Here is a 13,815-nt window from a genome sequence, read left to right as displayed (position 1 = left end):
AGCAGGGATCTGAAGTCCTCACACACTCTTGTGGCACCAAAGTTCTTCTGTGAGTGGCAGCAGCAGCACCAAGGCAAAGAGGGCTGGGAGAGAAAGCCAGAGGTACTGGCAGGACTCTCCAGCAGCAGGAGGAAAGCCTGCCCCAGCAAGCAGATCAGAGCAGGCACAGCACAGCCATTAAGGAAGCTCACAGTACTATTAACTCACTTCCCAGCTGGCAGGACAAGGTACCCCATAGTTCAGTAAAACCTGCAGTACTTCTGAAGACAGACACAGTCCCTCTTCATCCACCTTCTTGATCCCTTGCAGGTGGAGAGTACCCAAAGGCATAGGCAGGATGATTTTTGCCCCTTCCACTGAGTGCATGATCTTAAAACCAGGCTATACTTCAGGAGGGAAAACCCAGCTTGGCTTTCTGGCTCCCACCTGGAGAGACCAGGGCCCACAGAATGGAAAAGCCCTATTTATACTTCACCTGGGCAAGCAGCACTTGTAATCACAACCAACCCTCCAGCCTGCTGTGCTCACTTTTAATCCCCTTCTCTGCATGGGGCAGCACCACCACTCAGGTGGAAACTGTGTACAAGGTCCTGGGGGCAGGCTTAGAAGAGGAAGCTGGGGCATTGCACTGGGAATTCTGTGGGGCACCATTTCCCCTCTCCAACTTTACTTCAGGCATACACTAAGCAGGACAATGCTTCTCTCTTCAGAAAAGAGACGACAAAAAGAGAACCAGGAGAGCCTGACCTCAGCTCAGGAACAAGGGTCTGAAAAATAAAGGGCAGACGAAAATGCCACCGACACCTGAGACAAAGGTTGGAGACAGCCCAAACACAGCAGTACCACCCATGGATGGAGGAGCTCAGCTCCCGCTTAGTTCAGAACAGAGGCCCTTACATCTCTCCAAGCACCCCAGCACATGTATCTGGGAACAACCCCCACCCCGCCGGATCACAGGGAAGGAAAATGGGCTGACATTCAAAACCACCACATTAAGGTGAAGGGCTCTGAATATGACGTGGGCTTGTTCACTGTGGACTGGTTTCAGGAGAGTTGCTGTCCTGCTGCTGTGTCTTTTGTACCATTGAGCTAATAGCTGGGCTTTACACAGTGTTCTCGCTTTTGGTTAAGAAAACACTGAAACGGCCCTTTCCTCAGGACTCCCAGCAGTGGAGAGCCCTGAATGTCCTCCAGAACTTCATGAAGATATGCAAGAACTCCATATATACAGTCAAAAATATGTTTACTGGAATGTCTTTAGTCACAGCTGTAAGCAGCAATACTGAAAACACTGAGCTTGTGCATTCCCATGGCAGGACCAGAAAGTCTTCTGGATTGGAAAACCTATTAATTCCCCTCCCCCACCCCCTTTTTTTTTGAACAACAGAGAAAAAACACCCTTGCAGTTCTCCACAGAAGGGTCAGTTCCCTGTAACATAATGGTATGTTTCTCTTCAGACCTTTTTTCCCCTCCTTTGCTCCAATGAAGGGACAGTCCCCTTTGCCTTCCATAGCAGGCAGCAGGGAACTGCTCAAATGGTATTATTATTATTAATATTACAACTCAACCATATATACAGATAGACCGTAGTGGCAAGTAGCCAGTTCCAAACCAGAGACCCAGAATTCCACCAAACGGGCAGTTTGGGAACTGAATCTTCTGTTATACATAAAAGAAAAAGAAAAATAAATCTGACAGCAGGAGCAGGTACTAAACCAAAAAAGGGTCATTTGGCAGTTCTTAAAACACTGTTAGAACTGGCTACTTGCCGCTGCCTCCTCACTCCTTGGAGAAAAACAACTTCAAAGCTATATACAGATATCTCACTTAAATTACACAGCAGTTTGGTTATCCCAGAGCCAGCTCCACCAAAGCCTCCAGCTGCCCGGTCAGGTGTGGTACTTCAGGACTATGGGTACTGGAAAACAAAGAAACAAGCTCTCAGCCATACACCTTTGCGTGCAACACCCCTCCTTGCTAGAGATTCTCCCCCCCCCCATTCCTGTAGCAACAAACACCAAACAGCTGTGAGGGAAAGCGTGTTTCCAAGCTCAAGCTAATGCAATCTGTTGCCTACACACATGCTAGACAACATTTCCTGCCACCTTCATCTCCTTCCAGCTTCCCAAAATGAAACCAGATGGGATTTTCCATCAGTCTCTCACTCTACAACGCTCTGACACTGCTGCCAGCTCTGCCTCTCCTGCTGCAGGCTGTGTGTCAGCAGGACAAACAGGCCACAAGGGTTTGGCTGAAGTAACAAAAACAGTTACAGAGCTGCCCCCAGCTACAGTGGGTGAGAAGAAAACCCTCCAGACCCACTAGCACAGAAGAGCTGTGCTGCCATGCTGGGCTGCTTGGATCCCCACAGCACATCATCTGCAGGCAGAGGGCTGAACTACTTTTGCCTGGAAGAAACATGCTCTGGTTGTCATTACCTGTTTGGTAGGGAGAGCAGTGACATCTCCACTCTGGGGAGCTCCAGAGAGAACAGGAAAGGCAGAAGGCAGGGGAGGGGACCAATGTCAGACCCACAATGGTCTTGACCCACAGCTGTCAGACCCACAGCTACTTGCTGAAAATTAAGCAGCCCAGCAGCTTTGGGGTGGAGCATGTGCAGGGAGCAGACTCACTGCAAGTTGGCTGATAATATGTGGAGAGGCCTTTGGAAGCCATTGCTCTGGTCTAAAACCCTTCCATCTACTCCCACCAGCCTCAGGATCTATGGGTGCCAGCCCTGGATCAATACAATGTTGGTTGGGCAGCACTGGCTTGCTTTGGCCACAGTCAGCAGGACTTGGTTTGAGCCTGCCTCTCTGCATGCACATTTAAGCCTTGCAGAAGAAGAGCACAGAGTGGTCTACAGGCACCACTTACGACATGCTAAGGCAGAGTAGGGCCTGACAGAGTGACTCAGGTGGTCTCCCACAGGGACAGCAGCACCATGGTGGCACTCAGTATGGAGTGCCACAAGTATTTCTATGCCAGACATGGCTGAGGGGACCTGGAGCTACTCACCAATGATCACAAGCAGAAGAATGACTGCCACCAGTGCTATGATTGCCTTCATCTGCAAGAGGAGCACAGAGGCATGTTACACAGGGTGACACATATAGCTGCTCTGACCTGAAAGAAGGCCTTTGCCTTCCAGCATCTTTTGAGCTAGAAAGCAGAGCTTCTCCATCCCCTCTCTTCTACAAACCCACCCCTGCCTGTTCCTGTTGTTGCTCACCTTGCAGCCTCGCCACCACATCTGTCTCCGAAGCTGCTTGGCTCTGTTGCTAAAAGCTGTGGCATTGTCTGATAAACTTTCTATCAAAGGAAAGAAAAGAGGTGATTCAGTGGCACATACAGGGAGCCGGACCATCCACTCATTCTACTGACTCCACTGAGTTTTAAGCAATAAACTCTGCATTAGGGGAAAAGACCCAACCACAGCGTGATTCACCAAAGCCACAGCAGATGCCAATGTGACGCCCTTCGCTAGAGCACACACAGACCTACCAGAGTCCCACTGAGCCCCCTTTGTACTGGCTGTCATCCGCGGACAGGGCTTTGCTCTGCTAGCCAGCAGGGGAGCAGACAACAGAAGTGCTCCGGGCCATTGGGAAACAGATCAATCTACCTTTGCTTGAAGGACCAACTATATCACAGTACCCAAATGCCTCCAAACTAATGCCCCTATGCAGAGCAGCAGAAGGCAAAGGTGGAAGGAGAATGTCAGCAGAAAGTCAGATCTGCAGCCTAAGACTGTGAAACACCTCTCCCAGGAAGGGCAGAAATACAAGCCCAGGTCTGTCATTCTGAGCTGAAAACAGGTAACCTGGCCCAGCAGCAGTGAAGAAATGTGGGGAACAGGTCGGCAGAGCTGCATTTAGCATCGCACCTGATTTATCCTGCAGGTCATCCAGCCGCTCGCCTCTTTCAATCACCTTCGTGATATTCTCCTGCATAACGTCGATGACTTCATCCACCTGATTCTGGACACTAGAGCAGAGCAAAGGCAGCGTGAGGAGCAGAAGCAAACATCACCAGCTGTGCTCTGCAGTGCCAGCCCTTGCTCAGATCCGCGCAGGATGGTGGGATCCCAGAGCTCACTGACAAAAACCAAAGGGGACAACACTGGAGGGAGGTTGATAGGATGCCAGAAAGCAAGAGGCATGGCATCACCTGAGGTGGCTCTCTAGCAACCCCAGGAAGGGTGAGAGAACACAAGGGGCTCAGAGGGTACTGGGAAGTCAGTTAGACGCAGGGCACCCTCTGTAACACCTTTAACACACAAATGCAGTAGGAAAAGGCACGAGTTGCTGTTGGTGGGCACCTCTGCTGCAGAAGAGCTCACAAAGGGAAAAAAGGTATAAAAACTACACCTTATCTTTCCAGATTTCACAGAACCTTGCACTGTACCTTTGCTAAATAACTAGGGAAAAATCAAAGCAAGGTGCACTCATACTTCTGGGAACTGAGTTGCTAAATGAACCCCGCTCTGCCAGAGCCATCAAGAGGACAGTAAAGAAATGGCTGATATGAACTAAACCAAGTTATTATAATCCATCTTCTCACAGGTTACGCAACTCTGTGGGTAGCTGCTTCAGTGAACGGTAGCCTAAATCACACCCGCAGGGTTATTATAAATGCATTTATTCATTCCATAAAAAAAGCCATATTGGTAAGAGAGAAAAATTCTCCTGGTGGAAAAATACTGCTACATTCTGGTTTGTATATTGGAGCTAATACACTTTGATTTTCCTGGAGAAATTTCTTGGGGCCCTAGGGAGACAATACATTGTTGGAGACATACTGTTCCCAGAAAGTAAGTGGCAACAGCAATGTCTTGGAGGCAATGCGACACACACGCAGGGCAACAAACCAGAAATAGCTCCAGGCCACTCACTCTGCATATGTCTTGGGTTTGACAGGTGAGGTTGCCTCGATTAAAAACATTTAAGCACTTTAAACATATCAGAATGCATCCAGCATTTGCTAAATATGCAGCGCAAACAGGCCACTTTAGCAGCATTCCACATTACCATAAACACACACCTCCTCCTATTAACAGTGTGGCACTGGTGTCCTCAACAGAAAGGATTGCCAGCACCTTTTCTTTAGCACCTGCTTACCATCTACACTGTCGTGCTCCCCAAATTATCTAGTCACACCATCCTTTTCAGATCCGCACAAAACCCTCTCCTCCCCACTGCCATCTCACAGATGCAGAAGCTCAATGTTATTTGCCAAATCAGGGGTTTTACAGCAGCAACAGACCCAACTCCACCACATAGAGAGCCATCATCCAGCACCTAAGCTCAGAGCACTTGGTATGACGAGGACAGCATTATCCTCCACCATGGCCTGGGAAACCAGGGCCAAGAGAGACCCAGAGCAACTTGCCCAAGGCCAGTCAATGCGGCAGAATCGGGAGCAGGGCACCGTCCCAGCCACCATACCACTAATTAATTAACTAGAGACATAGGTTCACACTGACCTATTTCTCCTGTCTCCCTACCGCTACATGCCTCTCGCCACACAGATGCTCGCACCAAGCTGCATGTCATGAGCAGCTGCCACAAGCAGTAGTGGTCACAAAGGAAAAGCGCATGCCTTGCTCGCATTGACTTATCATTCCAAACACAGGCAAGGAATGTCATTAAAAGGCTTCTTTTTTTTTTTTTTCCTGCCCAAAAGCTCTAGAAAGAGCTCCAGATCTTTGAATATGAAGGGGCTTCCATCTTAGCATTTCAGGTCGGGCTCTGTAGCACCACTATAGCTTCCAGAGCTGGAACAGCCAGGCAATGCCTCTGAAGCCAATTTCCGATTTAACAGCCCTCATATGGCACATGCTGGATTCCAGCACTGAATGTGAAAATTTGCTTTATTTAGGACACCACAAGAAAGGAACCTGCCTTCCCTGTGTTGCATCGCTGTGCTGCTTCCCTGTGGGAGCAGCATCTCTCTGAATCCACCTACACTGTGTGGTGGCAGCTCCTGCCTTCCATATCGATGGCAGCCACCTGCCAGGAGTTTCTTATCCGGAGGGGAAAGGCACAGATAATCCCCAAATGCCTCTCAGCAGGAATGTGCCCCATGCCCACCACCCTGTTCTGATCCTCTTACAAGGTACAAGGCAAGTGGCAGAGCTGCCACCATTAAGAAAGTGCAGAAAGTGGCATTGAAGATGCAGGCAGATGCTGCCTGGGAAACATGTGGTGGTGCCCTGTGGAGCAAAGTGTCCACCCCACAGAGGACATGCACAGACCTGTGACCCTTCCCCGGAGCAGCAGGTGAAGACGTGAGGAGGAGGCATGCCCTGTGAAGGGGGTTTCCCTTACCTCAGCACAATGGACAAGTCCCAGCTCAGAGCTGCCAGCAATGCTGCTACAGCTTGGGGTGAGGGAGGAAATGCGGAAACATCTGCTATCCCAGATAAGCCAACTTGGCAAAAACTAGAAGGCTTTAAACATCAGTTTCACAGGCAGAAGACTACATTTGCAGTATGTAAATGTTTCTAGAATAGTTTACTGGCTGCAAAATAAAGAGATTTCCTCCCACAACAGATTTGTAACCAAGTTATCTTAGTACAACGAACAAGTGGGAGCACACAAGGTTACAATGCATCTAGGAATGTGCAGCACCACCTGGTACCCCTCCAGTACAGGTCAGCACCTGGAGAGATACTTCTGTAGTCCTGGGCCACCCCAAAGTGTTTGAGGCAAAGTGGGCAGGTATGTAACTTGAAGCTGCTCTGGTGCATCAAGCATTTGGGAGAGACCTATGGAGCACAGACCCTACTGCCCAAGCTGCATCTCAGCATCCCACCTGTTTTCACTTGAGCTGCTGACAAAAAACTGTGTGCCTTTGCTACCTGCTCATACCCTGGGCATGCTGTTAGCCATGCCCAAAAGAACAACGCATTTCACAGATGGAGAACGGAAGCATAGAGAAATCAAGGCTTTAACTCTTGCAAATATTGAGATGTTTAACTCCCATGGAACACAGACACATTTGAGCACCCCAATACTTTCTGGTGCTCAAATCAATCTGATGTAAAGAGAACCCTGGAAAATAGCCAGGAAGGAAGAGACCAAGCCAGGGAATGAAACTTTGTTCTCCACACAGTGCTTTAACCAGACCTTAAGCCAGCCCTTGCTTTCTGCTCTTTCCCATCCATCACTGCTGCAAGACATGTTTCTCGGGAGGGTCTGAAAGGTGCCCGGCCTATTCATTAGCCCTGCAGTTCCAGAACAAACTCAGAAATTCCCATGAGTTTGGCATGCTTAAGGTTGGAAACTCAAGTCACATCAAGAAGAAAACATTTTCTTGTTTTACTTGGCAAGAGAGAATGAATCCTCTAATACGAAGCGTATTTCCTGTTAGCGAGCTATTGGCTTTTGACACATGCATTTCATGTGCTTCACTCCTGCCAGATTTCCAAGAGAAATAAAGGAGAATACCTGCCAAGAAAGCGAGCAAGACAAAAGCATAAAATATGTCTCCCATGAGCCTCTTTCTTACTAATTACTGCATATATGATGCTTTTAATAAGGACAGCAAGTGTACACTGTCAAAGCAACAAGAGATCCAACAGCACTCAGCTTGGTTTAGACTCCTCTTTTCTTAGTGCTTTGCGGGGACCAGAGTGGGAGGAATAAGCCTTTCCATTTTGGCTACTCCAGGTTAGCTACTGAAAAACTCCCTGGGATGGTCACAGTGTTGGGCTAACAACAGTGGTGCATTCTTCAGACACAATAAACAGGCCATGCACGCACCATGGGATGCACTGCTCAAAGCTGCTTCTTGTCTCCAAGCTGGCTGTTTACAGCCAGCATGACACACTTATATTTTCCACCCCAGTGATATTAATAGCGCTGTGTATTTTGGTGCAAATTAAACCCAAACACCCCTCGTTGTGGCAGTAACCCAGGCAAGAGGGAACAGGATGGAGAGCCAAGCTGGATGGACAGTGCAAAGGCAGGAGGCCAGGAGAGCACAGTGTTCTCCGAGGCATGTCTCTCTGCAGAGAGGCCGCCCAGCAGAAAGCCCTGCTGTACTCAAAAATGGGCTGTCAGCACTGAACCATGCCACAGTTAACTGGGGGTTTTTTTTGCTGTTTCATCCCAGCTCTGAGGAAGACAGCAGTCAATGCCTCCCTGAAGCCTTTCAGTCCTTGAAAGGATTATACCCAACAACAATGCTTGACAACATGGTCTCAGTATTACCTTTGAATGAAAGCTTGGACTATGGCTGGGGTCCACTGCACAACCAGCAACCTGTGATAGACAGCCAGGCCCTGTGAAGCTGCTGTCAACTCTTGCCTTCAAACCATTCCCCAAACCCTCCTCCTCCTCTGGATGCAACTTGCAGCCAGACAGAACCATTGAGGCCGAGCCCCAGTGCTGGGGATACTGGCCACCCTCAGCAATACAATGGCAGAACCACATGCTCCTGGGAAACCATGGCAGCATGCTCAGCCTCATCGCCAGCACAAGCAGGGCCAGCAGCACCGTCACCTGAAAGCAGAAACATTGGTGGTGAAGGAAGTGAAGCAGCACAGAAAAGGGGGTGATTTTAGGAGTACTTTTGAAAATAGGACCTGTGATAAGAGGCTCCTGTTCTAAATAAAACAGGTGGAAGATGAACATCTCACCTTCCCCCAAAAAGGCACTAAGAGTTCTCATGACACACATTCAGTACTTCTCACATAGCCTGGAAGCAAAAGCAGAGAAGAGAAATCAGCTCTCCCTTACCTGTTCTTTATAACTCTTGGGAAAAGGATAGGAGCCTATTAAAAGCTGCCTTTCAGCTCCAGCCCTCCCCAGGGACAGGGAGGTCTCAGAGGGAGCCTAAGGAACCCCGCGCAGCCACTTAATTACCAGAGGAGTGTCTCCTCCAACCGAGCAGCTGTTGGGACAGAGCTTGAACTTCCAGACACATCAAGACAAAAAAGCAGCACAGAGGGGACTGTGACGCTTCCTCCTGCTGTTATTGCTGGCTCTAACTCACCTCTTTCCCCCATGTGGTTTGCAATGTTCCCCACCATCTCCTTCTGCAGCTGAGCCAGCCTTGAGGGTCTCTGCTGCCCAACTCACCACCTTGACTCAAGTCCCTTCGCTGCCAAGGACAACTACAAAAAGTTTCCAGTCTTGCCCCTCACGTTCAACATGTTCCACACCTTTCCTCCCATAATCCCATCAGTTTTTCCTCTACCCAATCCTGCATCCAGTTTCCTTTTACACCTATCTTCACACCTTGGTCCTCCAGACACAGCTAGTCTCTAGCTTTATCCAGCTATGTTTCAGCTCTCCAAATGCTCAAATTCCTCCTTCGAATGTCTTTTCCTTACAGTGTTTCAGCAGTAACTGAAATCCACCTTCCTTTTCCTCCCCTGTTGAAACGAGAGTGAACTGCATCATTCCTCTACCTAAGCCCCTCCTTTGGAAGACAAAGGTGTAGATGTCACCCCCTCTCCACCTTTTTAGGGGGCAGGACTCCACTCACAAAACCAAACCTCATCCCTCTCATCCACTCCTGATCAGCTTGGCCCTGACCTAGAGGGAGGCTTTATCCACACTGGCTTACTCTAAGGGCCAGAGTAATGCACCTCTACCAACAGCATCCTCACACCCTGGAGGGAACAGAGATCCTCTGAAAACACAGGGCACAGTGACCAACTCAGTGCTTCTTGTGCACCTCAAGTGCCCTTCACTCCTCAAGGTAACACGGTGAGCGGGCACACAAGCAAGCGCTAACACTGACACTGGCAATGAGTCGTCTCAGAGCTTGTGCTGACTTCTTCCTGGCATGAAAAACAATCCCTAATGAAGAGCAACACTCAGGCTGCACACAAGTCAACCCAGTCTGAGTAATGCCTGGTCATCAGTCCCCGCATACATCTCTCTTCTGGCTCTGTGGAGGTCAGCAAAGGAAAGAGTGCAACATAAATCAGGAGTCTGTGAATATCTCCCCTCTTTTCCATTAAATACCACCACTGCATCCCTCATAAGACAGGGCAGGACAAACTGGAACCCAGAACAAGCATCATCCAGGAAATGATTCGATGGGAGAAAGATCTAGAGTGTTCACTCCTTCCTTCTTGCCCTAGTAATCCTCCTCCAGCCATAATGGTTTCCTGTTTTCCAGCTGCTTTGACCTCACTGAGTCACTGCTCATCTTCAGGTGACCTATATCAAGTTTTTATCTTGAGAAGAAGAGGCCAGAAAACTAGCCGCTGACCAAAAAACACGGTCCTGGTGTGTTGCCGACCACTTGCTTTCTTGTAACATTGAGAAGGAAATTACAGGATGAAACAAAAAGCAATAAAGCAATAAAAAATGGTGTTAGCGAAGGTTAGAATTCAGGGTTAATGCTCTAGAGAGTGAGCCTCATAAAAGCATGAAACAGGTCATCACCAGAATACAGCAAGAGCTTTAGAAACTCCACTACACTACTGCAATACAATCCTATCCCTTTGCCTCTGTCAATGCACGATTTCTTGATAACTTGGATCAAATTTCAGATTTCCCTTAGCTGTGGGCACGTAGGGAAGGAAATGTCAGTTAGAAGAAAGCAAGCACAAGCCATGTTCATATTCCAAACTACACAGAAATACATAGTTAAGACAGCGCAGGAGCTCACAGTGCCAGAATAAAATATTATCTGTGTGGCACTGAGGAACAGCAACTTACTGCCTGATCTTGTCATTCCTGGGTCCAAATCTTGGTCCAGAAGGCCCTCTCCTGCAGGCAGAAAATTGCAATCAGGATGGAAGGTACAATGAAAACATGTTTTTAAACCAGACTCAAAAGATACGCAAGAGAGAATCAACACCTTGTGGACAGAGGAGTGTTCTCATACCTCCCATCAGTCCCTCCCAGGTCTTAGGATACGTGGGACACCCCACTTTTATAAAGGTCACACCTATTAAATCTAATTCATGCTCGATGCCAAGCCTCATCTCAAAGGAATCGAAGGTTTTGATTCCCAAGCCCCCCCTACAAGGCAGGGAGCAGCTTTTGGTATTCGACACCTGCAGTCTCAGAGCTTAGGCAGTTAAGACATTGCATTCCCTAGAGCAGCCATTCAGAAACTCACAAGAAAAAGTCTTCCTCTTCATCTGAATCTTCTTCCAGCAGGTTTCTCTGCAAACACAGAAAAGAGCCAAACCACATCAACAAGTAACCACCATTTCCCACGCACACTTCCAGCTCTTAAGACACAATCAGCATCCTCTGACTGCAGGTTACACGCAAGCCCTCCTCTGGAGGGGACTGACAGTACTCTTGTTTGGAGTCACTCCATTTCTCTCCCCTTGTGGGGAGAGAAGACACAATCTCTTGAGACACAATCAGCTCTTAAGACACAATCAGCATCCTCTGACTGCAGGTTACACGCAAGCCCTCCTCTGGAGGGGACTGACAGTACTCTTGTTTGGAGTCACTCCATTTCTCTCCCCTTGTGACCAAGGACTGAACTGGATGTCTCTGTGCTGGTATTATCACTGTGGCAGTGTTTGCTAACTCTGCAAAGCACAGCTCTGCAGCTCTGACTGGGGACAACTTGCACCTCTGCCACTGAGCCAAACTGGATTTATATCAATGGCCAGCTGCCTGCACAGGTTCAGATCCCAATTCCAGGGATCAGTACAACTCCCTGTGATGCAGAAGCAGCCAGTGTTAGCAGGCAGAAAGTGGAGTCTCTGCGCAGGCCTGCTGTGGAAGGAAGGGCGCCTCTGTTCAAGGGACAATCCCCAGTGCTGCAATCTGTCAATGGCAGCTGCTCAAAGACCATCAGCCACCCTGAAGTGTTCCATCCACATGGGAAGTCGGATCCACTCATCACAGTGTGAAGGACATGGTTTCTCCAGCCATCTGATGGCAGCGGGTGTAAGAAGGATGACTGCAAAGAAACACGCTGGGTTCTCTGTAAGGCATGTCCAGAGGGGTTGGCCCTTCCAAACCCTCAACTCAGGCAAAGTCCACAGCCGGGCTGGAAAGCAGAATGGTCTGGTAGCTCCTCTGCTTTGCACCAAAGGGCTCCTCCTGGGCTCAGATTTGCTGTTCCACTGCACTCCATCAGACAGTCCAAAGGCTGATTTTTAAGAGCAACCCCACAATCCCACTTAAGCCTGAAAGTTTCAGACAAACAGTACTAGAGTTCATTTCTCATATCAGGGCAGCACAAATTTTCCAACCAAGCCACAAGCTCCCTATAACATCTACTTAGGGTAAAAAAAAAAAAAAAAAAAAAAATCAAGAGTGGGAATGGCACACTAAACGTGTGGATCTATGAACAGACTGGGTTGTCCTTATGGTATCAAGAGCTGCTGCTCCCTCTGTGCGTAAATTGGGGCTTCCACCTGAAGCGCAGTGCTCTTATTTTGAAGCTCACCTACATTTCCATCCTTGTAACATTTGCTTAATCAACTTAAGCAAGAAACAAGAACACGAAATAATTTCAGCCATTGCCTCCCTCAAGGGCTGAGCAAACCACACTTGACAACACAGGATCCTCATCTTGCTGATGGCTGTCACGAACTGCAGCAACATTTTAGACTACAGTCTAAACTCAGTTCTAGCATAGTATGACCCCAGGACAAACATATGTTCAGTCCACTTTGTCTAAAACAGGCAACTGCACCACTCTGACTGTATTCAAAGCCTGAAACATCAGGGGAACTTGGTGACAGGGAAAAAAAACAACGACCTGTAAAGCACAGGGTAACTTCACAAGAGCCCTTCAGCCAGCAGCATGGGGAGGAGAGCTCTGATGGCCAGGCCTAGCTGTGCGCAGGGGCAGGAGACGGGAGCACACCAGGATCTCACAGCCTAAAGGAACTGAATCAGGTTCCCAAAACAGGAGGATATCCCAGTGAGGCTTGTTTTAAAACACACAGATCAGGTTTGCTGCACGGACAGTCCCCTCACTAACTAAATGTCATTATCGACAGCGACCCGGGCCCGGTGGCTGCAGGCCGCGGCAGCACCAGCCCCTTCGGCAAAGGGAGCTGCAGCCCACCTTGCCGCGGCCGGCCCAGCGGCTAACGGCACGGCGCAGTACCTGGCCCTGGGGCCCCCGAGGTGCGCCAACAACCACCTGCCCTCCGTGGGCACCTACCCCGGGCACCGCTTCTGAAGCAAGGGCCGGCTCCGGCACCGCAACGGCCCGCGGCACCGGAGGGACCGGCCGCGCCGCCACTCACCCGCTCGCTCTTCACCGAGCCCGTCACCTCGTCGTCGTTCAGGTGCCGCTTGAATTTCGGGGGCATGGTCTCTGCCTGCGGGAGAGGCGGCTTCGTGCCCGGGAGGAGAAGCCTGCGGAGAGGGTGCAGACACCGGCCGGGTCACCCCGCTGCTCGGCGTCCCAACCGCGCGGCCCGGGCCGCCCCTCGCCAGGCCCAGCAGGACGCGGCGGTGCCCGGGGAGCCCCGCACCGGTGTCCCCGGAGGGGTGAGAGGAGAAGGGGAAGGACGAAACAAGGGTGCAAGAGCCGCAGGGGAGGGGGGATGCAAGGGTAGCCGGTGCCCCACACCCACACTTCCACCCGGCCCCGCCGATTCCGGTCCAGCCCGCCGGTGCCACAGGGGCCGCCGGCGAGCAGAGCCGGTGCCCAGACAGAGGCACCCAACCCCCGCGACGACACAGGACCCCACCACGGCAGCCGCGCTCACCGGGCTCCGCTCCGGGCCGGGCCGGCGGGAAATGGCCGGTGCGGCGGCGGCGAGTCAGCTGTCCCATCGACCGCCTCGACGCTCCGCCCATCGCGCCGAGCGCCGAGCAATCGATTCACAGGGGTCGAGGGCGGGCCCGGGAGGTGGAACC

General features: G+C 50.2%; 1 protein-coding gene across 1 annotated transcript; it reads right to left on the bottom strand.

The window, feature by feature from the left end:
- Positions 1 to 1,226: 1,226 nt before the first annotated feature.
- VAMP4 (vesicle associated membrane protein 4) lies at positions 1,227 to 13,774 on the bottom strand. The gene is made up of 8 exons (XM_030494886.1): positions 13,665 to 13,774; positions 13,197 to 13,308; positions 11,090 to 11,136; positions 10,684 to 10,734; positions 3,888 to 3,988; positions 3,234 to 3,313; positions 3,020 to 3,071; positions 1,227 to 1,919 (listed from the first exon to the last, which is right to left on the bottom strand). The coding sequence occupies exons 2-8, from the start codon at positions 13,260 to 13,262 to the stop codon at positions 1,891 to 1,893; spliced, it is 426 nt and encodes a 141-aa protein (XP_030350746.1). The 5' UTR covers positions 13,263 to 13,308; positions 13,665 to 13,774; the 3' UTR covers positions 1,227 to 1,890.
- Between the last annotated feature and the right edge of the window lie 41 nt (positions 13,775 to 13,815).

The sequence above is a fragment of the Strigops habroptila genome, chromosome 8 (genome assembly GCF_004027225.2).
Source record: "Strigops habroptila isolate Jane chromosome 8, bStrHab1.2.pri, whole genome shotgun sequence".
In the NCBI taxonomy this organism is placed as follows: domain Eukaryota; kingdom Metazoa; phylum Chordata; class Aves; order Psittaciformes; family Psittacidae; genus Strigops; species Strigops habroptila.
This window is presented reverse-complemented; position numbering and strand designations above follow the sequence as displayed.